This window comes from Ursus arctos, unplaced genomic scaffold (genome assembly GCF_023065955.2).
Source record: "Ursus arctos isolate Adak ecotype North America unplaced genomic scaffold, UrsArc2.0 scaffold_14, whole genome shotgun sequence".
Classification (NCBI taxonomy): Eukaryota; Metazoa; Chordata; class Mammalia; order Carnivora; family Ursidae; genus Ursus; species Ursus arctos.
This window is the reverse complement of record NW_026622808.1, coordinates 7,832,659-7,854,632: the sequence shown is the minus strand read 5'-3', so window position 1 is coordinate 7,854,632 and position 21,974 is coordinate 7,832,659. Positions and strand designations below refer to the sequence as shown.

The following is a 21,974-nucleotide window of genomic DNA, read 5'->3' as shown; positions in this document are numbered from 1 at the left end:
CACAGCAGAGAGGAGAAGCATTGGACTTCATGCTGCAGGCCTGCCTCCAACCAGCTTTCGGGGCTTCTCAGGGTCTGACTCTGACTTTTCAGAAAGAGGCATTCTTACCTTGGTTTCTTCTTCCAGTTGCCTCTTAAGCTCCTCCAGCTGCTGGGTGAGGGCCTGCTTGCCTTTGGTTAGTTGCGAAATCAGACACTCCTTCTCTTCCAGTTGGTGGCTCAGCTCCCCTACCAAAGAGATGCATGTGTGTTGCTGACCGTTGCCGACCCATGGCCTGTAGCTTCTGGAACCCAGCCCCTCCTTACCATTGTGGGTCTGCAGTCTTGCCGTCTGCATGTTCAGATCATGGATTAACTGTGTCTGCTGGTCATCCTTGGCTTTGATCTCATTAAATTGGTCTTCCACTGTCCGGCACATTCTTTCCACATTACTCTTAAAAAAAAAAAAAAAAGCCAACATGAATAGAAAAAAGCGGGTTTCTGGTGTCCAGTACTGAACTGGGAAGTTGGATAGGTTAGCTTCTTGTCAGGTAAAATGAAAATAAAAATGCAGAACACATACATGTCAGTTAAAAAATTATAATCACTTCGGATTTGCTTTAGTTTTATCTGTGATGACTGTTTAGTCACCAATAGGTTGGAGCAATAGCTTTCAACTATCTACTTATCTTAGGTAGGTAAGTATTAACTGGTTTGTGAAAAAACCTTTGAGAAAATGCTACTCAAAGGAACCCCGGAATCCTCTTGTAATATAAGTAATTCTGTTGCCGTATGAATAATACTACCTTCTAATTTGTTTGTTTGCAAGCACTATATACAAAAGATTCCTGATGCTGGAAGTGGCACTGAGGGATTCACTCCTCAGTTGGCCCATATTTTTGTGGAGTTTGTTTAAAAACCTTGAGTATATTGTAGACTTCCTTCTCCTACCTCATATAACATAAAATAAATATGTTGAGCATATAGTTTTCCTCAGACTGGGAAGTATAAGATGGGGGCAGAAGAGGCAGGGATATTAAGAGTCAAAGGAAGTTCTCAAGGGGCTTAGGATATCTTTGAGAAAATGACATATGAACATAAAATGATTTTATCCAGGGTAGTTGAAAAAGAGCAACTCACAAGGAGAAAAATCAAAGGATACAACAACTTCAAAAATATAAAGCAATATAAAGTACTTCTTCCACTGGATTCTAAAATTGCGAACAGAGAGCATGAAGCATTGATGGAGGAAGGAAGGTAGCAAGGAAGTGCTGCATGTGGGATGTGCTGTCCTCTCTTCTAACCCAGACAACCCTGCAATCTGGCCTGCCTGCAACGGGCAGGGATGGGGGTGTAGACAGAGACACAGACAGAGAATACATACAGACATAACTCCTTAGAGGGAGGAAAAGGCCAAGAAGGGCAGAAAGATGGGGAAGCCCGCAAGAGAGAAAAAGGAGTTGCAGACAGGAATTGAGGAAGAGATCAAGAGGAAGCCCAGGGTGTGGGTGCCCAGATCCTACACAAGGGCAACAAGAGGCCCCGTGAATCTAGGAGCACATCGTCACGCTCTGAGGAAGCCTTTGCCTTGAAGTCATACACAGGGGTGGGTTTACCAGGAAGCTGGTGAAGTTTGAGCTTCAGGACCTACACTTGCATGGGCCCTAAATCATGCAGGTAGCTTAGAAGGTTCCGGGTGAAGAAAGCTACACGCAAGCAGAATGTATTTCTAGGGAGGCATTTCTGGCAAATGGTCTGAGTCTCCAGGGTGTCAGTAATTCGTGACTTCTTTTTCTCACTCTAAATGAATATTTACTTTCGTGCCTAACTTTGTATTTATAATTTCGTGTACATTTTCTTAAAGAGTTCCTCCCCTCCTGAATTTTACATGCTTCGAGTGTAACAAAACTTGGACCTACCCCGGTTCTCACGCATAACTTCACATTGGTTATGCCTCCCAGGGATTGATACTGTGGGCTAAGGAGGCGGCAGGTAGATGACCATACCCAGCAAGGCTCTTTGGTGCAATCCATCCATAGGTTTAGTTCTAGAAAATGGCAGATGGATTGGAAGATTCTGAAAGCTTTCTGAAACTCCGGAAGGATGATGAAATCTTGAGTCATAGTAGGTCATTGGGTCAAGCTCCAATGACAGGAATGGATTTGGGGGGATTGGGAGCAGGCAGAAGGCGGGAGAGCCTTGCAGTTTAGAACAGACAATGAGTTTCGGGCATTGAATTACATCTGCTCCCTGAGCAGGTGGATGTGGCTGCCTCTTGTTTGCTAAGAGCAGGGGGTCAGGTACCTTTGACTTGGAGACAGTCTCCATGTTACTGGCCATGTCATCGATCTCCATCTTCATCTCACTCCTCTCCTTCTCCAGCTTCTGCTTGACCCTCTGCAGGTTGTCGATCTGCTCCCCGAGCTCGGCCACGCTGTCTGCGTGCTTCTTGCGAAGAGCGGCTGTGGTGGCTTCGTGCTGGAGGGTGGCCTCCTCCAGGTCCCGGCGAAGCTTCTGGAACTCGGCCTCGCGCTTCTTGTTCATCTCGATCTGGGCAGAAGTGGCCCCACTGGCTTCTTCCAGGCGCTCACTGATCTCCTCCAGTTCCCGGGAGAGGTCAGAGCGCTGCTTCTCTGCTTTGGCCCGGGAGGCCCGCTCTGCCTCGATTTCCTCCTCCAGCTCTTCTGTGCGCGCCTGAAAGGGTCACTGCATCAGGAATGCTGGGGGGAGGGAGCAGCCCACTTTGGGAGGGGCAGGGTGGAGAGGGACTGGGGGTAGGCACCACAAAGAAAAGACTACACGATAACATTAAGTTAGTGAGGAATAAACTTGGAAACAATCTAAATGTCCATTAGTGGGGAAATGGTCAAATCCACCATGATGGAACCATGTTCCAGAAGTTCAAGGGGCAGTTAGACTCAACCCATGTCTACCACGGGTCTCTGGAGGACACATTGCTACCTGAAAGGAGCAAGCTGCAGAACCATAGTCTCTGTAATATCATATTTAAGCTAAAAAATATAAAATAGATAGACTATAAAATATACATATATTTAATGAACATATTTACATGCATAAATATACATGTAAAGATATAGAATATATGCTTGCATATTTTTATGTCCTTGTTCCTTTATATTTTAATATATACGTGCATATACATATGTATGTGTGTATTATTTATATATCTCTCATAGATCGTTTCTTTGGGTCCTTTTTTTTTTTAATTTCATTTTTAAGTAATCTCTATACCCAACATGGGGCTCGAACTCACAACCCTGTTGCACCCTGCACCGACGGAGCCAGCCAGGAGCCCCTTTGGGTCTTAAATGCATACATAAACCCACAGCAAGAGATCCAGTAGGATACCCAATCCCCCTGAAAGTGGGAGTGACTTCTGAGAAGGGAGGGTTAGGGGTGGTGGTCAAAGAACCCTTATCAATCACATTTAGCCTTATTGATAACACTGTAATATTCTCAAGGAAATCTATGTATGTGCTACTGACAAAGTTAAAGTGTTAATTTCAGAAAAAAATAAAGAGAAGGACAGGACATTTTCTCCAGCCCTGAGGACAGGAAGAGAATGAGCAGCTAAAGAAACAAAGGCAAAAGGGCAGGAGGGACCCTTGCAGACGGTTTTCGGGGTCAGGAAGGTTTTGAAACTTCTACCTGCAGTTCTTTGATCTTCTTTTGTAATTGTAAACTGTGCATTTGCTCATCGTCAATTTTGGTTTGTAACTGACTGATTTCAAACTCCTTCCTGCAAATAGATACATAGATACATACTTTTTAAAAAAGTAACAGGAAATACAAGCCTTGTAGAGGGCTACATTGGCATTTGGGCTCAAATACAGAGGTCACACATGAGATATCTACTTCTTTAATTTCTCCTCCACTTGTAGCTTGTCATTTTCCAGGTCCATAATGGATTCCTGGGACATTTTCAGGTCCCCTTCCAGCTTCCTCTTTACTCTCTCCAGGTCTGCCCGCAGTTTCTTCTCCTGCTCCAAGGAGCCCTCAAGCTGGGGAGACACGGACAGAAAGGTTGGAGCTGGCCCCTTGAGCCAGTGTGGCTGCACCCGTGCTGGTGGCTTCCTTGAGCTCCCGTGGGGCATGACTGCTGGCCTGTGGCCCCGGGAGGGAGCAAGAGTCTCCCTGCGTCCCCACTCTCTCTTCCTGCAGCAAAGGCTACCTCAGGGGGCTGTATCTCTCAGAAGCCTTCTGGTGTCTCTTTGCGCTGATTCCTACTTGGCCTGTCCCTTCCCTGTAGGATCATGGCGCCCACAGGGGCATGCTCGTGCGCAGACAGGAGCAAGCGGGGTGTCCGTGGCCGGGCTCTGCTACGGCCAAGCTCAGGAAGGTCTAGATTGCACACTGTCAGTGCTCCCAGCTGACACCATGCATCTGTGGGGAGATTAGGGCAATTCTGTGTGTGTGTGTGTGTGTGTGTGTGCGTGCATGCATGTGGGTGTGGGGAACAGGGAGGTAGGGGTGGAGCTCGCCTGCTCTGGCCTCAGGAAAACATGCAGTCTGGACAAGTTCTAGCCACAGTTGTGAGTAAGCCTGAAAACGTCAGGCCTGGCTCTTGTACCAAGAACATATACGCAACTGATGAATCACAGCAGTCTACCTCAGAAACAAAAAAAAAAAAAGAAAAAGAAAAAAAGTAACACGATGGGGGAAAAATGATAATTGTCACGGCCACAAACAGGACTCATTTTTAACAATGTTAAAATAACTCAACTTTAGGGGCGCCTGGGTGGCTCAGTCGGTGAAGTGTCTGCCTTCAGCTCAGGTCACGATCCCAGGGTCTTGGGATCGATCCCCGCATCAGGCTCCCTGCTCAGCGGGAAGCCTGCTTCTTCCTCTCCCACTCCCCCTGCTTGTGTTCCCTCTCTCACTGGCTGTCTCTCTCTCTGTCAAATAAATAAAATAAAATCTCCAAAGAAAAATAACTCAATTTTAACAATGTTAGAACAGGATTGGAGTTTTTGGAGCCCAAGGATCTCCAAATGAATGTTGATAACGATGATGACGATATGATGATGGGGATAGTAGCAGCTAATGTTTTACTGAACACTCTACGTGCTGAGCTTGTCTTTTCTTTCTTTTTTTTAATATTTAATATATTTATTTGCGAGAGAGAGAGAGAATGAGCAGGAGGCGGGGAGGGGGAAGGACAGAGGGAGAGGGAGAAGCAGGCTCCCCGCTGAGCAGGGAGCCCGATGCGGGACTCGATCCTAGGACCCCGAGATCATGACCTGAGCCAAAAGCAGACGCTTCACCGACTGAGCCCCCCAGGCGCCCCCGTGCTGAGCTTTCCGTGGAAACTCTCCCAGTTAGGGTTGGTTGTATCCCCGTTTCACAAGGTAGACACAGGCTGCAGAATTTAAGTGGCTGGAGCATCCCAGACTCGTGTGGAGGGGACTGAGGGCCGGACTCAGTTCACCTGCTTGGGAATCAGACCTTAGACCCCCACCCCGGACCCCAGTCTCTGCAGGTAACAGCCTCTAGAACACAGTCGTGACATATCCTTACGTCATCTGTTTGCTGTTCCAGCTTGACATTTATTTTCATGAGACCGTTGACTTTATCTTCTTCTACCTGCAGATCATCCAGTGTCCGCTGATGGGCTTCCTGCAGACACTTCTTCTCTCTGGTCAGTTTGGAAATGTTTTCCTCGAGTGCTGTCATTTCTTCGGAAAGATTCTTTACCTGGGAGAATATCAACACCAATCGAATGCTCCAACAATTCAATCAGAAGCTATTGATCACCCCCCCCGCCCCGTCCTTTTCCCTTTTCTTTCTTTTTTGGCCAGTGCGTCTCTACCTCTGTGTTGGCTGCAACATACCCTGAAACCGGCAGCCTCCCAGCTCTTCACTTCCCCGCTGACCTGCCACACAGCCTCGCATCCTCCCGTTAGGGTCGTTCCCTCGAAGGGAGTGTTGTATCTTCCAAGGGGGACACTGATAGATGCGAACGGGGTGCTTCCGAAGGGCAGCCCGTCGATCTCCCTCTATCATTATAGATCCACGGGAACGTGTATTCCAGGCTGGGGGACTGGGGTTCCGAATAAGGCAGGAAGAGTAAGGAAAGATACAACGTGCTATTCAAGAACATCCAGAAGGGGAGTCCTGTGCCGTCGGGAAGCGGGGGGCGGGGGCACCACACGTGAAGCCTTGAGGTATTAAATTAAACTTTGCTCTATCTGCAACACTCTTCCAGATCAGAGGCTGTTAAACTCCTGCCCTGTGGGGTGAATCTGGCCGCAGACATGTTTTCTTAAGTTTATAGCTTCTGAATACGTTATCAGTATTGGAAAAAAAAAGTGCGATTTCACATAAAATCTGGACTCCTGGCTGCTCGTGGAAAATCCGGGTCATCTCACACCAGGTCAACCCCATCCCTTGGTCTGTCTCATTGGCTACCATTATTATGGGAATCAAGTGCTGTGTTTTTCACGCATTTCTGTAAAATGTGAGGATCCTTAATTTGACCAAGTATTTCCAATGCTTTCCCGAAGGCTGTAGCAGTGTATACTCTGCCAGTAACACACGAGGGTCCCTGTTAGCCCCCATCCCGGCCAGTGCGTGGGGTTACCCAGCTTCCTGCCCCATTCGCCACCTGCCTCCCTCGTCACCCTCCTGGCCCCTGGATTTGCTCTTCCTGAGCCATGAGCAAACAGGGATTACTAGGACGCCACCTTTGTCGAAGATCTCTTGCTTTGTGCGGGATGGGTTGGGGGCTGGAAGTTTGGGGTCCAACCAGCCAGGCAGGAGGAGGGTTGAGAAGAGCCTGCAGGGTACAGAGCAAGGCAGAGAAGGACGGAACTCGGTGGGACCTCACTGCCCGTCCGCTCGCTCCTGCCTCTGACTTCGGGCAACGTCTGCTCCTCCCTGCGAGGGAGTAAGGATGGTTCCGGAAGCCGAGGAGACTCCCGGTTTGCCCACCTTGTTCTCGGTGGCATGCTTCTCCTTTTCCACTTTCGTCAGGGTCAGCTCCAGGTCGTCGATGTCCCTTTTGAGAGACAAGCATTTATCTTCCAGGGTCCTCTTCTTTGCCACCAGTTCAGAGTTGACCTCTTCTTCCTCTTCCAGTCTCTCGTTCAGCTCCTTGACTTTGGCTTCCAGTTGGATCTTGCTTTTGATGAGCCCCTCACAGCGCTCCTCCGCGTCGATCAGGTTTTCTGTTTCCTGAAAGAACCAGATGGTTGTGTTTTGGTCAGACTCTCAGCCAACTGTACACGGGAAGTGCTCTGCCCTCCAGAAGCCCACTATCTGGACCTGAGCCAAGGAATGGGTCACACGCGCACGCACACACACTCGTGTGCACACACACGCGCGCGCACACACTCGCACGTGCATGCACAGACACGCGCACTCGTGCAATCAGCACCCACGCATATGCACACACGCACGTGCACATACATACTCGTGCACGCACACACGCATGTGCATACACACATGTATAGACGTGCCTGTGCATGTGCACACACGCATATTCACAGGCATACAGACACACGTGCACACAAACACGCACACACACAGATGCGCACAGACGTGCACACGCGCACACACGCGCGCACTCACGTGCACAGAAGCACACCTGCACACACGCACGTGCACGCCCATGTGCACACACACTCAGCGCACACACACACGCACACACACCACTTGTCTATTATCCATATACCTTTCTTTAGCCGCCAAGGGCATCCACTTAATAGAAATTCAGCTGAAATAGTTTCAAACAAAGGAGTCCATACGGTTCACGAAGCTTCTGCCGATTTGCCCAAATGTGCCCACTCTTCCTTCTACCACCCATTGAAAAATGATTCCTCTACTCGAAGTCACCACAAGCTAACTGGTATTTCCAATACTACCTTTTACTTCCAATGGGAGAGGGCGGTCTCTCCCCCGTGAGCCTGCCTCCTCGAGCCACAGAACAGAAAATTCAAAATAGGAATTCAGTGGTTAAGTTGATATACGTCCCAGAAGGCTCTGTGATGGGTTTCTCGGACAGGCCGAGATTAGCTAATTCTATTCTTAAACCTGATCGGACTGTATCTTCTTGTACAAGAGTGTTGTAAAAACTAGACCCACATTTCAAGGTTATGCCTAAGAATAAGCATCAGTGTTAATTGACCACATACTATGTGCTTGGCATTTCACATACACGGACTCATCCGATCCTCCCGACAACCCCATGATGTGTGTGCTGTTACTGTGTCCATTTTACAGATGAGAAAAACAAGGCACAGAGAGGCTAAGTAACTTGCCTGAGGCCACACAGCTATCAAGTGGAGGGTCTGGGTTATAAACTCAGCTATCTAATTCCAAAACTTATCCTCTTGCCCACTTGGCTTGGGAAAGTGCTCCCAACGACCACACTGTACTGATTGGCAAAGTAAAAAGGGGAGGAGAAAATGCTTTGTACGCAAGGCATTTGGGAGCTTATTAAAAAGGGTAAATGATAAACGCCTTAAATTGTGAACTGATACAATTATGCTGCCAGAGCGTTACAGGCTGTAAGTGGTTTCCCCTATTTCCTTGATTAACAAATGCATAACTTCAAAGCATTTTTTAGTATAATCATGTTACCAAAACTCATATATATATAAAATTATTCCTCCTTTGAATTGCTTTAGTGCTTACTTTAATATTTGTTTACATGACTTTTTTTTTTTTTTAAAGATCTGGTGCATTCCTGATAGGTTTTAATTATGAGGACAGACACAGTCCCCTCATACCCACAGCAAAATAGGTCTAACTCCGCTGTGGAGGCCAGACAGAAACGAGGGTGAGAGAAATTCCCTTTCCAGACACGCTTCGCAGCACCTCTGCGGCCGCTAAGCCCCGCCCCCTCCCTCCTCCGACCGGCGTGGTGGCGCTGCAATACTGCGTTCGCCCACTAGGTGGCACCACTGTCCCTTGAATAGACGCACCTGCTGGGGCCTCCCTTGAGGCCCCTCCTTTCTATCCTCACCGGGAAGGTACTTACAGACTGGACCTGCAGTTGGAGGTCATTCTTTTCCTGCAGCAGGGACACCATCTTCTCCTCCAGCTCCTTCCGGCGAGCCTCGGATCTGGCCAGCTCTTCCTTGGTCCTCTCGAAGTCTTCCTTCATGGTGGCCATCTCTCGCTCAGCCTCCGCGCTCTTGAGGAGCGGCTTGATCTTGAAGAAAAGGTTCATCCAGGGCCAGTGCTTGACGTTCATGAAGGCGCGGATGTTGTACTGGATGCAGAAGATGGAGTCCCTGTACGCCCCGTCCGACTGCGTTAATGAACCACAGCAAGGAGTCGTGTCCGCCCGCACCCGCCCCGGGAGACCCAGGCGCTTCCCTCTTCCCCGCTAGGTGGGAAGCAGGGGCAGCCGAGCTGTGCGGCTCCTGTGGGCCCTGGGGTGTGCTCTGCAGAGAAGGACAGAGGCAACGGCATGCACAGAGGTTGGGAGGTGAGGGAGGCCACGGGGCCATTTGTGGGCCTTCCCCTCTCCCGCCCCAGACTTCTGCCCCTACCACCTGCTGGAGATACAGTGCCTAAGGTCCTGATGACCAATGCCACCAGCATCTTCATCTCTACTCTACCGAGTCTGTCTCCCACATTTTTTTTAAAAAAGATTTTATCTATTTATTTGACACAGAGAGAGAGAGAGAGCACCAGCAGGGGGAGCAGCAGAGGGAGAGGGAGAAGCAGGCTCCCCGCTGAGCAGGGAGCCAATGTGGGACTCCATCCCAGGACCCTGGGATCATGACCTGAGCCCAAGGCAGATGCCCAACTGAGCCACCCAGGCACCCCTGTCTCCCACAGTTGAACGGCTGACTCTCACCTTTTTGAAAGACCTCATGGCCTTTGATGCCATGATTCCTGCCTCCTTGTACTCTGCCGTGTGGGCTCCCCTCTTCCTGCTTATCTGTGGGAGACCCAAGACCGTCTCCCCAACACGTGCTCTCCTAGAATTTGCCTACTTTCCTGATTTCGACTGTTGCCTATGTCCCAGTGACCCCTGTCTTACCTCCTACTCTGTATCCTCCAGAGCTCTCGTGCGCCTGAAAACTTGCTTCCCTTTCCCATAAACCGGCCCCTGCCAAGGGCTCTCCTCTCCCCCATTTCTGTGCTGGCTTCCATTCACTTCACCCAGTTAGAAGCCCGCGAGGTGTTCTTGACGAATGCACGGTGTGGCCCACGTGGCAACCCCAGGGTTGGAGCTATAGAGGGTATCAGGGAATTGGGGAGAATGGACCTCCCCCCAAGTTCCCCTGTCCCTGAAATTCCCGCACATAACCAGCCACCAGTGCCGCTGGTGAATTATCAAAGGAGTAAGACTCTTCAATGTCCCTGGGACCCATCCCCTGCTCCCCCCCACCGGACTCTGTCTTAGTTCAGGTCCTTGTCTTCTTCTGCAAACTCGATCCTCTTGCTGGTCCCTGTATGTACCTGCCATGGCTTCCCAGCCGATGCCCGGGTCTGGCCTCATTAACATGGTGCAGGGAAACCTGTGTTGGGTGCTTCTCCCTCTTTGCTCCCACCACGGTGGCCTCCAGGCCATCCTTTCTCAGGCCAAGCAAAGCTTCCTTCAGAAGGCTTTTTCTTCTTGCTGACCCCTTCAGCCTGCCCCAATTCCTGGCCAGGTAGAGGGCTTGTTCTCAGCATCCCCCATGGCCCTGAATGTGACTCTGACCTTGCACTTGTCATGCGTGTTACAGTCAGCCACGCGGGGGTCTGCTTCCAACCCACCCCTGAGCTCCTGGAGGGCAGGGTTCCTTTCTGTATCCCCAGCGCGATGCAGGGTCCCCAGCACGGAAGGGCCGCTTGGCAGGTGTTGGTTAAATGAATGAGCAAGGACATCGATGTCCCGAGACTAAAACCAGGAAGCGACCAGCAGCTGTGAAGTAGGGAGGGCGGGATAAGGCAGGGCAAGGGTCCTTCCGCATCACCTCCTCTCCATCATCTTCTTGAACTCCACCCGCATCAGGTATCCCCGGCATATGGCCTGCGTACGTGTCATCAGGGTCGCCAGCTTCTCGTCCCTCATCTCCTCCAGGAGGCCGAGAAGCCCGGCTTTGAAAAACACCTGAGTCAGGGGAGAGACGAGCCCTGCTGTGTTCTCAGCCGCTGTGCAACCCGGGGCCCTCCCGGGAGCCTGTCTCTGCCCAGCCCAGGCCTCAGCCTTCATAGCCGTGGCTTGGGACTGGCAGTCCGCTGGGCCCCGCGGTGACCTCTCCTGAGCCCTGTTCCATAGGACGCTCCAGGTCCCTCCAACCCACACAGACCGATTCGGACAGACCTCACACACAGGAGGCAAGGATGAGTCCAGAAAGTACCCTCTGAGCTCAACTGTGCCCAGATTAGGAGAAATTCACAGACGGTTCTGCCTTCTCTGTCCTCCTCTCTGTCTGCCCTCTGAGAAGACTGGTCCCACCCCCAGGCCCCCTCACCCACGGCCCACACTGGACGGACATTCCAAGGAAGCAGGGCACCCTTGGGGGCCACAGGCCCCAGTCTGGCTCTTTCCAGGAGGGAGAGCTCTGCAGGATTTGAAGCTGGCCTTTGTCCCTTACTGTCCATGTGACCTCGAGCAAGTTTCTTGCCCTCCGGGAGCCTTTATTTCCCTGCCCTCCCTGTAACCGCATGAGATCAGGACTAGCCTTACCACCTTCGGGTTATTGGGGGGACTGAATGCAGGGTGCATAAAGAGGGGGTCACAGGGCTGGATCCCCACGTGCTCAGTAAATCTCTGTAATAATCATTCCCTCCAAGTTTTCACTGTTCCTGGAATCCTTGCTGCATTCTCCTCTCTCCTTGGCTCTATCGTCCCACGTAAGAGTGCCTTTGCTCTGCTCTCTTAGGACCGTAGAGCTTTCTATTGTGTTCTTCCAGGCTGGGAGGGAGGGGAGCCTGGCTTCCAATGAAGCCTTTAGACACCTGGAAACCAACATGGAGACAGAATTCCCGATCCCTAGACCCCAGCTCCTTCTGCGTGGGCTCCTGCACAACGGGGTCATCAGGTTGGCCAGACGGGGAAAGGGGCCCTTTCTTCCCCCACCAGCCGACAATCAGCCCAGGGCTGTGGGTGACATGGGTGGAGGGATGTCCCAGCTTTGTGTGTTCTCACCTTGGTGTGGCCAAATCGATACTGCTCCCGGTCCACGTCGATGGAGCTCAGAAGCTTCTCAGAAGCATTTTTGCTGTCAATAAACTGCCCTTCAGGGATGGCGCTGGCGTTGAGGATCCGGTACCTGGGGGGTGGAACTCGGTTGGTTGGACACCTGCCGGCAGCTGGGCATGGGAGGGGGACTCGGGGGAGAAGGGCCTCTGGCCGCACAGAGCTGGGAGGGTGCTCCCTCCATGCAGTTTCCTGAATGCCTCACTCTGCTCCTCTCTGCCCAGGGGCCTCACCCCTGCCAGGGCCTAGCGCATTCTGTGATGACCCAGGCCAGAAAAGCCATGCCCTCCCCTGAGGGAACACGGATCCTGGAAAGCCACCACGGTTTAGGTGACAAGAGTCTGCCAGCACTTGGCCGAGCACACAGGAAGCAGAGGAGACACCTTCCCTTCCCTTCAATCTGGCTTTGGAAGCTGTGTCAGGCCTAGCATCTACTTAGCCCCCCCCTCATTGGCCTGGCTGGGCTACGTTGGGAGGTGGTTTCCATCAAGGGACAGAATTTCCTAAATGGTTCAATCCCCAAGAACGGCCCCATACCTGAGACAAGGTCCACCCCATACCTAAGACCAGGACTTCTAGAAACTTCTCCCACTCCAGCCTTAGGAAGAAATGGAATATTGTACAGCTCGTCTGGGAGAGGGGGTACACAGCTGGGTACACAGCTGGAATTTTGCTTTCAGGGGAAATAGTTCTTATCTGATGTAAAAGAACCTTGAAATCATCTGTGACTTGCAGGCCTGTGGTCCTCCTACCTCTCGAGTGTCCTCTCCCTTCCTCTACTCCAGACAGGGCCTGGAATTGTGAGCCTAGATGGCAGCTGGGAGGAGAGAGCTGGTCTGGAGCAGCGGAACTCAACTGGGGACAATTTAAACCCTCCCCCCCATGTCCTCCCTCTCCAGGGGACATCTGGCAATATCGGGAGACATTTTTTATTGTCCCAGTGTGGGTGGGGTGTGGTTTGCTCCCAACACTGTAGATAGAGACCAGGGATGCTGTTAAAATCCTACAAGACACATGAAGCCCCCGCAAGACAGGATTATCTAGCCTGGAACGTCAACGGTGCAGGTGAGAAACTGCTCTAGGGGCACAGTCAAGCTGGAGGGCTGGGGCTCTGATTCTGGGACCCCATTCGGGCTGGCCTGGCACTCACTTTGGGCATAGATCATCCCCCCAGCTAAAGACAAGGCTCACAGAAGCCCTGGGAAGCTGTGAGCTCACCAAACACCCAGCCCAAGGAGCTCCTCTGGGGAACGCACAAGGTGCCCTCCGAAGGAGATGTGGGGTGCCTGGGTGGCTGGGTTGGTGAAGTGTCTGCCTTAGGCTCAGGTCATGGTCCCAGGGTCCTGGGATGGAACCCCGCATCAGGCTCCCTGCTCAGCTGGGGAGTCTGCTTCTCCCTCTCCCTCTGCTACTCCCCCTTCTCATGTTCTCTCTCTCTCTCTCTCTATTCATTTGAGAGACAGACAGAGAGAGAGCACAAGTAGGCAGAGCACAGGCAGAGGGAGAGGGAGAACCAGGCTCCCCAATGAGCAAGGAGCCCGATGTGGGACTTGATCCCAGGACCCGGGACCATGACCTGAGCCAAAGGCAGATGCTTCATCGACTGAACCACTCTGGTGCCCCCAAATGAATAAAATCTTTAAAAAAGAAAAAAGGAGAGAGATGGAAAGCCAGGCAATCTACCTCTGTTTGAAGTCAGCATAGAGGATGCGGCTGGGGAATCCTTTCCTGCAAATCCGGATGCCCTCGAGGACCCCATTACAGCGTAGTTGGTGTATGACCAAGTAATGGTCCATCACGCCTGGGGAGAGAATGTTCCGGGGGTATGTCAGCGGTATTTTCTTTGTCTTTGACGGTCTGGCCTCCGTGAGACACGCCCACACGCCGAGGCTTGAGTGGAAAGAGTTAGTACTGGCTCTAAGATGGAGGGGCCAGGAGAGGCTGGAGCCTATCTACTGTCCCCCAGTAGAAATAATCCCAACCTCCTGGGGACACTGGAGCACCCCATTGTTATGGGCTAAAAGCCAGAATATTGATCTTTTACCCTGTTCCTGGCCCTTGAGTCTTAGCTAGGCTAGAATGAGTATGGGTACCCTCTGGACTTCCCATTAGATAACGTGATGTGCCCTTGTCGACTCAAGGTCAGGATGTAACATCTGTAAGCTTTGCCTTTAGTGGGAGCAGAGAAACAGAGAGGACAGCTGTGCTTTAGAGGGCGCAAGGGGTTGAATGCAGGGTGGTCATCTGCTGACGGCTGAGCATGAGCTCTGGAAAGGAAGGGGGGGACACCAACCCTGGGAGGACGACAAGGACCCACAGGGACAAGCCCTTATCAGGGACAAACCCTTATCAGGGACTCTCTTGGGTCGGGCACAAATCAAACGGGGACTGAGAAAATTCTGTACTGGGGCCCTGTGTGTGGTTAGGAGCCGTCTTATAGCTGCATAATGGCTTTTCCTTGTGGGTTCCCTAGATTGCTGGGGAGAGGGAAGGCTAAAGCTGTCTCTGATGAACCTTCTGGAAACTTCTAGAAGGCTCACAGATTTCCTTGGTGGCTGGGAGGAGAGAGGACTACTCATTTACGCAAGTTTCAAGGTTCTGTTGGAGCTGCGCTGTCTGATACGATAGTTTCTGGCCACATGTGGTTATTTAAATTTAAATTCATTAAGATGAAAAGTTCCTTTTCTTAGCCCCACCGGCTGCGTGTCATGTATCCAGTGGCTGCCGTTGTGGATGGCACAGACGTGGAACATTTCCATCATTCCTGAAGGTTCCACTGGCCAGTGATTCTCTCGAGAAAGTAGTGGTTAAGACCAAGGAGAAACATCAGACACTCAGGGGACCTCTCCTGGGAGCGAACCCGAGGGATCCCCAAGTCCAGCTCCCAGTATTTCTTGGATGAGGCTTTTGAGGGGCTCTGATGCCAGTTGTGCACCCCCATTTCTGGGAGAGGTGAGGGCCCTGCCGGGTAGCCGCAGAGCTGAGACTGGGCTCCCTCCTTCCCCTGGGCCCCTGCAGGCTCAGAACTGGGTTGACTTCTCCCTGGGCTCTCCCCGTGTCCCTCCCAACCCAGGCGGTGACGTGTCTGGAAGGCCCACAAAGACAATCCTCTCTGCCCTCTGACCCATGTGCAAAACATTTAAAAAGTCCCCCAAGCTATTGCCTTATCTTTCTCATGTTACTATTGCTAAAGAATTTTCTCTCTATCTCTCATTCATCAGCTCCAGCAAACTCCCTTCTCCTGCCATCTCAGCTTTGCAGGCAGGTGTGTGGGAGAATCAGTTTGTGGTTTGACCCAGGACCAGGACTCCAGCCCCAGCTCCCGACGCCCTGGGGCAGGCACTTCAATCTCCACAGTCTCAACTCCCTCTTCTAGAAAGTGAAGAGGCCCCAGTAGGTCCTTTCCAAAGCCTCGCCCACGCTCCTGTAGTAGGGTCTTAGTCTATTCTCAGAAATGAGAAAGAAAACAGAGAGGCGCCAACGAAGGAGAAGCAAAATGGAGAGGAAGGCTTGGAGATTTCGTCACAATTCACCTTCTAGGAGAAAAAGGGAACCAGTGGATTGCCCGGACCCCTGGGGGCCCCTAGAGGCACAGGTTAAACCCAGGGAGGGGCACTCCACCCCTGTTGCCTGATACTTGCAGCAGGCGCTTTACGGATGGCACGTTTGGTTGGTGTGGACATGTGCTCAGAACAATCATGGAAATCTGCTTTCTTTGTGACAAGACACGCAAGCCAACAATTTCGTTTGATGCGTAACCAGAGAAACAGCGCCGTTCCAAGCCTGGAGGAGACATGGGCTGTGCTGGGTTCCCTGGGAGGGGTGCAGCTTGCAAAGACAACGTGGGTCCAAGCAGTGAGCCCACTGGTTTTTGCCTTTGACTTAGATTTTCATGGTAGATGAATTCCGCTACACATAGTAGATGTGGTTGTTTGGAGAACTGAAATGTCTGGCTTTCAGTAATAATAATAATAATAATAATAATAATAATAACATAAGAATTAATGATGTAATTATACTGTAATACTATCACAAGCAATTAATAATTATTAATGTGATAATACAATTATTTCCCCATGATGTTATCATTTCTCACGATTATTATCATATATAACATTATTATCATAATTATTCCTCTTCTTGTAATTACACTAATAACGACTATTAGTATTATCATCGACGGCCAGATACACTGAGCGTTCACAAGGTGCTTGGTCCTGCTTGAAATGCTTGACATGCACTCATTCATGCGATCCTTACAACAACCCCCTTAAGACAGGTTGAGTGAATTAATATTTACAGAGTTTATAAGCACTCATTAAATAAATAAATGAAAAGCTACCTAAGTGAATGCATGCATGAAATACCACTTTAATCCTCGTTTTATAGCCCGGAAAGCTAAAGTACGCAGCTAAGGTTCCCATGGGCAGCAACGGGTGGACCTGGTTTGTTTTGTGTGTGTGTGTGTGTGTGTGTGTGTGTGTGTGTGTGTGTGTGTCCTTCCAGCCTCTGAAACCCTCTGCTCCCTTGTCACATTGCAGAGGGAGGATGCTTACTCATGTCTGGGGTAGATAACTCTATCAGCTGTAAGTGAGCTGCCTCGGAGCCAGAGCTCGGTGTGGCTGTGTGCTCTTCTCTTTGTGACAAACGACACTGAGACCCCACTACCTTCTAAGAATAGTTGTGCATCGGGGACTGAGCGATGGTTCAGGATCTATGGTACTGCCCAGTGTTCTAGATCTACATTTCTCAGTTTTCCCATCTGTAAAATGGACAGAACTATACTTACCTCACTGTTGGAAGCAGTAGAAATGATAGAGTAACTCTATACCATATAGGCTTGGGAAACAGGGGTTTTAACTGTGGAATACTCGAGATGCCGTGGTTGTCTTTGGGGGAAAGGAGTCACAGAGCCCCTGGAGAACCTTATGAATGTCATGGATCTGACGTGCCTCTGTAAGCACTTGACTATTTGGGATATGACTTCAGAGGAGGGGTGCCAGGTAAAATACAGGACGCCAAGGTGAGTTTGAATTTCGGATTCGGTAAATCATATTGTAGTGTACATGCATCCCAAACGCCGCGTGGGTCATTCTTACACAAAGACGTTTTTCATTGTTCATCTGAAATTCAAACGTAACGGGGCATCTGGTAGTTGTATTTGCTAAATCTGGCCATGTCAGTTCATAGACGGCGTTGAGAGGTGATAGACACCATAACCCTCCGCTCAGGGAAACACACACGCGCTCACGCGCGTGGAAGTTTACACACGTTTCGGGGAGTCCTGTTCTGATGGAGTCTCACTCACCGGGAGTCTTGGTCTCATTGGGAATCAGGCACCGCACAAAGTGAGGGTGAGTGCTCCTTAAATTGGTCATCAACTTGTTTAAATTTTCCTGGGACACAAATCAAAATAAGCACACGTACCTCAGCAAATGCTATTCCACAGACCAGAAGAACAGCCCAACGTAGAAATTGCCAAAACACAAACCCTGAACACCGCCGACACTGTCTGGAAAGACGAGCCTTTCTTCTTTCCGCTCTTCTTGCTCCCCCCGGAATCACCTGGAGACAGACACGGAGGGTGGGTCAGATGTAGCCCTGAGCCCTCCCCACCCCCAAGGTTATTGAGATGTCATTGACATATAACACTGTGTAACTTTCACGTGCACTGACATCACGGTTTGATACATGTATACGTTTTGAAACAGTCTCATTGAGTTTAACATCTGTGCCCATACATGGTTACAATTTTTTCCTTGTGATGAGAACTTTGCAGCTTTTTTTTTTTTTTAAAGATTTTATTTATTTATTTGACAGAGATAGAGACAGCCAGCGACAGAGGGAACACAGCAGGGGGAGTGGGAGAGGAAGAAGCAGGCTCCCAGCGGAGGAGCCCGATGTGGGACTCGATCCCGGAACACCGGGATCACGCCCTGAGCCGAAGGCAGACGCCTTAACGACTGCGCCACCCAGGCGCCCATGGAAGTTAATATCTTTTGACACCTTCATCCAATTCCCCCATCCCTTCACCCCCACCTCTGGCAACCACAAAGTCTGCTCTCTGTTTCCATGAGTCTGGTTTTCTTAGATTCCACGTATAAGCAAGATCACACAGGATTTGTCCTTCTCTTTCTGATTTATTTCATTTAGCATAGTACCCTCGAGGTCTATCCATGTTGTCGCAAATCCAAGATTTTCTCTTTTTTTATGGCTGAATAGTATGCCACATTTTCTTTATCCATTCATCTGTGGACGGACACTTGGGTTGTTTCCATGTCTTGGCTATTGTGAATAATGCTGCAGTGAACGTGGGGTGTAGATAATCTCTTTAGGATAGTGACTTTGCTTCCTTCAGATATGGACTGCTGGATCATATGGTAATTTTATTTTTAATTTTTGAGGGAACTGCATCCTGTTTTCCACAGTGGCTGCACCAATTTACCTTCCCACCAACAGTGCATAAGGATTCCCTTCTTTTAGTGGTGGCCACATCCTTCAAACCCTGAAATGGGACTTTCTGGTTTTCTTTTGATGTAACAGAGCTGAAGGGTTTTTTTTCTTTTCTTTCCTTTTTTAAAAATATTTATTTATTTATTTGAGAGAGAGAGCAGGAGGAGGGGCAGAGGGAGAGAGAATCCCAAGCAGACTCTATGCTGAGCACGGAGTCTGACACGGGGCTTGATCCCAGGACCCTGACATCATGACCTGTGTTGAAACCCAGAGTCTGACACTTAACTCACTGTGCCACCCAAACGCCCCTTCTTGTCTGTTTTTAATTACAGAATGAATGATTACATTGCCTATATTTTCACATTAAGTACATTAATTTTTAAAATTGATGTATTTAAGACAGCCCATAATTTAAAAACCCTATTGTGGCAATTATTTTAAAAATAAAATGCAAGTAGGGGCGCCTGGGTGGCGCAGTCATTAAGCGTCTGCCTTCAGCTCAGGGCGTGATCCTGGCGTTCTGGGATCGAGCCCCACATCGGGCTCCTCCGCTAGGAGCCTGCTTCTTCTTCTCCCACTCCCCCTGCTTGTGTTCCCTCTCTCGCTGGCTGTCTCTGTCAAATTAATAAATAAAATCTTAAAAAAAAATAAAATGCAAGTAAATGTAACAAGTGAGACTGGCTTGTGCAACCATTTTGGAAAACAGTCTGGAGGTTCCCCAAGAAGTTAAATATAGAGTTACCATATGACTCAGCAATTCCACTCCTTAGGTATATATCCAAGAGAACTGACAGCATATGCCCATATAGAAACTTGTATACAAATGTTCACAGCGGCACGATCCACAGTAGCCAAATGTCTATCAACTCATGAGTGGATAGACAAAATGTGTGCTATCCATTTTGGAATATTACTCATCTATAAAAAGAAGTGTGTCCCAACACAGACAAATCCTGGAGACATTCTGCTACATGAAAAAAGCCAGACTCAAAAACCCTGTAGTGTATGATTCCATTTACACAAAATGACCAGAATAAGCAACTTCATAGAGACAGAGAGTAGCTTTGTAGTTGACAGAACCTCGCGAAGGGGTAACTGGCGTGATGAAAATGTTCTCGAATTCGATAATGGGGATGGTTGAACACCCTGTAAATACACTCAAAACTGCTGAATTTTCTAAAGAGTAAATTGTATGGCATATGAGTTATGTCTCAATTTTTAAAGTTTTTATTTAGTTAGTTAAGTACTCTCTACACCCAATGTGGGGCTCCAACTCACAACCCCCAAATCAAGAGCTGCATGGTCCTCCGACCGAGCCAGCCAGCCACCCCATCTCAATTTTAAAAAGCTATTTAAAAATGTGGTATTGGCCATTTTGTCCCCTGAGAGTCCCCTGTTTACCTCTACAGAACTCAATCTCTCAAGAAGGAGGAAGAATAGGAGAAAGAAAATTGGATATCAGAGACAGGCCAATAAATCCAGCTCAGTCTGATGCTCACACTTGAATACTGGTTCTTCTAGGAGCAGCTCTGGGTCATAAGTAATTACGCAGAACTTTCCCCATGGGTGGGGGGTGGAGAGAGAATTTTACCTGCTTCTGCACCAGCATAGTTGGAAAAAAGGAAGGACAGCAGCTTTAGGGAAGACTTCTGGTACAGCCCGACCACGGTCTCGTTCAGGGGGTCCTTGTTCTTGTCGAGCCAGCCGGTGATGTTGTAGTCCACGGTCCCGGCGTAGTGGACCAGAGAGAAGTGTGCCTCGGCCTTGCCTTTGGCAGGCTTGGGCTTCTGGAAGTTGCTGGACTTGCCCAGATGCTGGTCATACAGCTTGTTCTTGAAGGAGGTGTCTGTGGCCTTCGGGAACATGCACTCCTCTTCCAGGATGGAGAAGATGCCCATGGGCTGAAAGTAGGATGACAGACCATGACTCAGCATTTAATGGTACATTTCAATGACTCCATTGTCTGCAGGAGCCAAACACAAACTCTCTGGGGCACAGCACTAGACAGAGTATATGCTTCATGAATGCTTGTTGAACAAAGGAACATGGAGAGATACTAAACTGTATGTATATAAATATAACTCACTTTTAGCAATAGGCATACCCCCCAGAAAAAGTAAAGTTACGTACATAGACATAAAATAATAGTAATATTGAAACAATCATGTTTGGATTTCTCCGTAGCCGCCTTAGGAAGATTAACTCATTCCAACATGACCAGTGCTCAAAATGTTACAGAAATTCCCTTTTTTTTAGTTAATGTTGTCTGCTTTTTTATTTTTTATTTTTAAGATTTTATTTATTTATTTGAGAGAGAGAGAGCACAAGCAGGGGAGTGGCAGGCAGAGGGAGAGGGAGAAGCAGGCACCCCGCTGAGCAGGGAGCCCGATGCGGGACTCTATCCCAGGACCTTGGGATCAAGACCTGAGCTGAAGGCAGACGCTTCACCGATGGAGCCAGCCAGGAGCCCCTCCTCTACTATTTTTATAGTAACATTATTCCGAGAACTCCACTGCTCCATAGTCTGTCGTCTTTGGGTCTTTGGACAAGTCAATAAGGTATGAAACACCACAGTTTCTCCCGGGCTCCCGTTCACATTCTTGGGAAGAACTGAGCCCTTGGATCTTAACCACCCATGGACCTGCTTAGGTGTCTGAATTATGCCTGCTTTCCCAACACTTGTCTGTGCAAGGGGATTCAGCTATCTGAAGGCCGGAAGAGTAGGGCTGGGATCACCATTCTATCATCAGGGTAGAGTGAGAGCAAAGAGATGATGGTCCCAAATAAGGAGGAGCTGTCCCTGGAGAGCATCTATTTCTCTACCTTCTCGATGAGCTCGATGCAGGCAGCCAGGTCCATCCCGAAGTCGATGAACTCCCACTCGATGCCCTCCTTCTTGTACTCCTCCTGCTCCAGCACGAACATGTGGTGGTTGAAGAACTGTTGCAGCTTCTCGTTGGTGAAGTTGATGCACAGCTGCTCGAAGCTGTTGAACTAGGTGTTGGAAATAGCAAGGAGTTGGAGTGAGTCTGGAAAATCCAGTGGCGATTCGGCAAAGCAGACCAAAATGGAAGGGCCTTAAAAGGGCATTTATCCAAACAACTCACGTCAAAGATCTCAAAGCCGGCGATGTCCAAGACCCCGATGAAGTACTGTCTGGGCTGCTTGGTGTCCAGCTGCTGGTTGATGCGGGTGACCATCCACAGAAACATCTTCTCGTAGACGGCCTTGGCCAGAGCGCCCACCGAATTGGTCACCTTGAAGAAAGATCACCCGCTCAACCCTCAAAGTTGAAGCATGAAGCTGATGATGTCTTCAAGGTCAAAAGTGGTTGGAGAATGGCAATTTCATAGAGTCCAACTTAATATTAAATATTC

At 49.5% G+C, this 21,974-nt stretch overlaps 1 protein-coding gene across 1 annotated transcript in view; it reads right to left on the bottom strand.

The window, feature by feature from the left end:
* LOC113271209 (myosin-13) overlaps positions 1–21,974 on the bottom strand; it is a 48,619-nt gene that overhangs the window by 12,675 nt on the left and 13,970 nt on the right. The window contains 16 exon segments of the mRNA XM_026521000.4: positions 109–227; positions 306–432; positions 2,283–2,672; positions 3,648–3,738; positions 3,855–4,000; positions 5,517–5,693; positions 6,930–7,172; positions 8,980–9,235; positions 10,916–11,052; positions 12,094–12,217; positions 13,828–13,945; positions 17,453–17,540; positions 17,636–17,709; positions 20,189–20,498; positions 21,421–21,591; positions 21,705–21,854. Of these exon segments, the coding sequence (XP_026376785.3) occupies positions 109–227; positions 306–432; positions 2,283–2,672; positions 3,648–3,738; positions 3,855–4,000; positions 5,517–5,693; positions 6,930–7,172; positions 8,980–9,235; positions 10,916–11,052; positions 12,094–12,217; positions 13,828–13,945; positions 17,453–17,540; positions 17,636–17,709; positions 20,189–20,498; positions 21,421–21,591; positions 21,705–21,854 (2,721 nt within the window).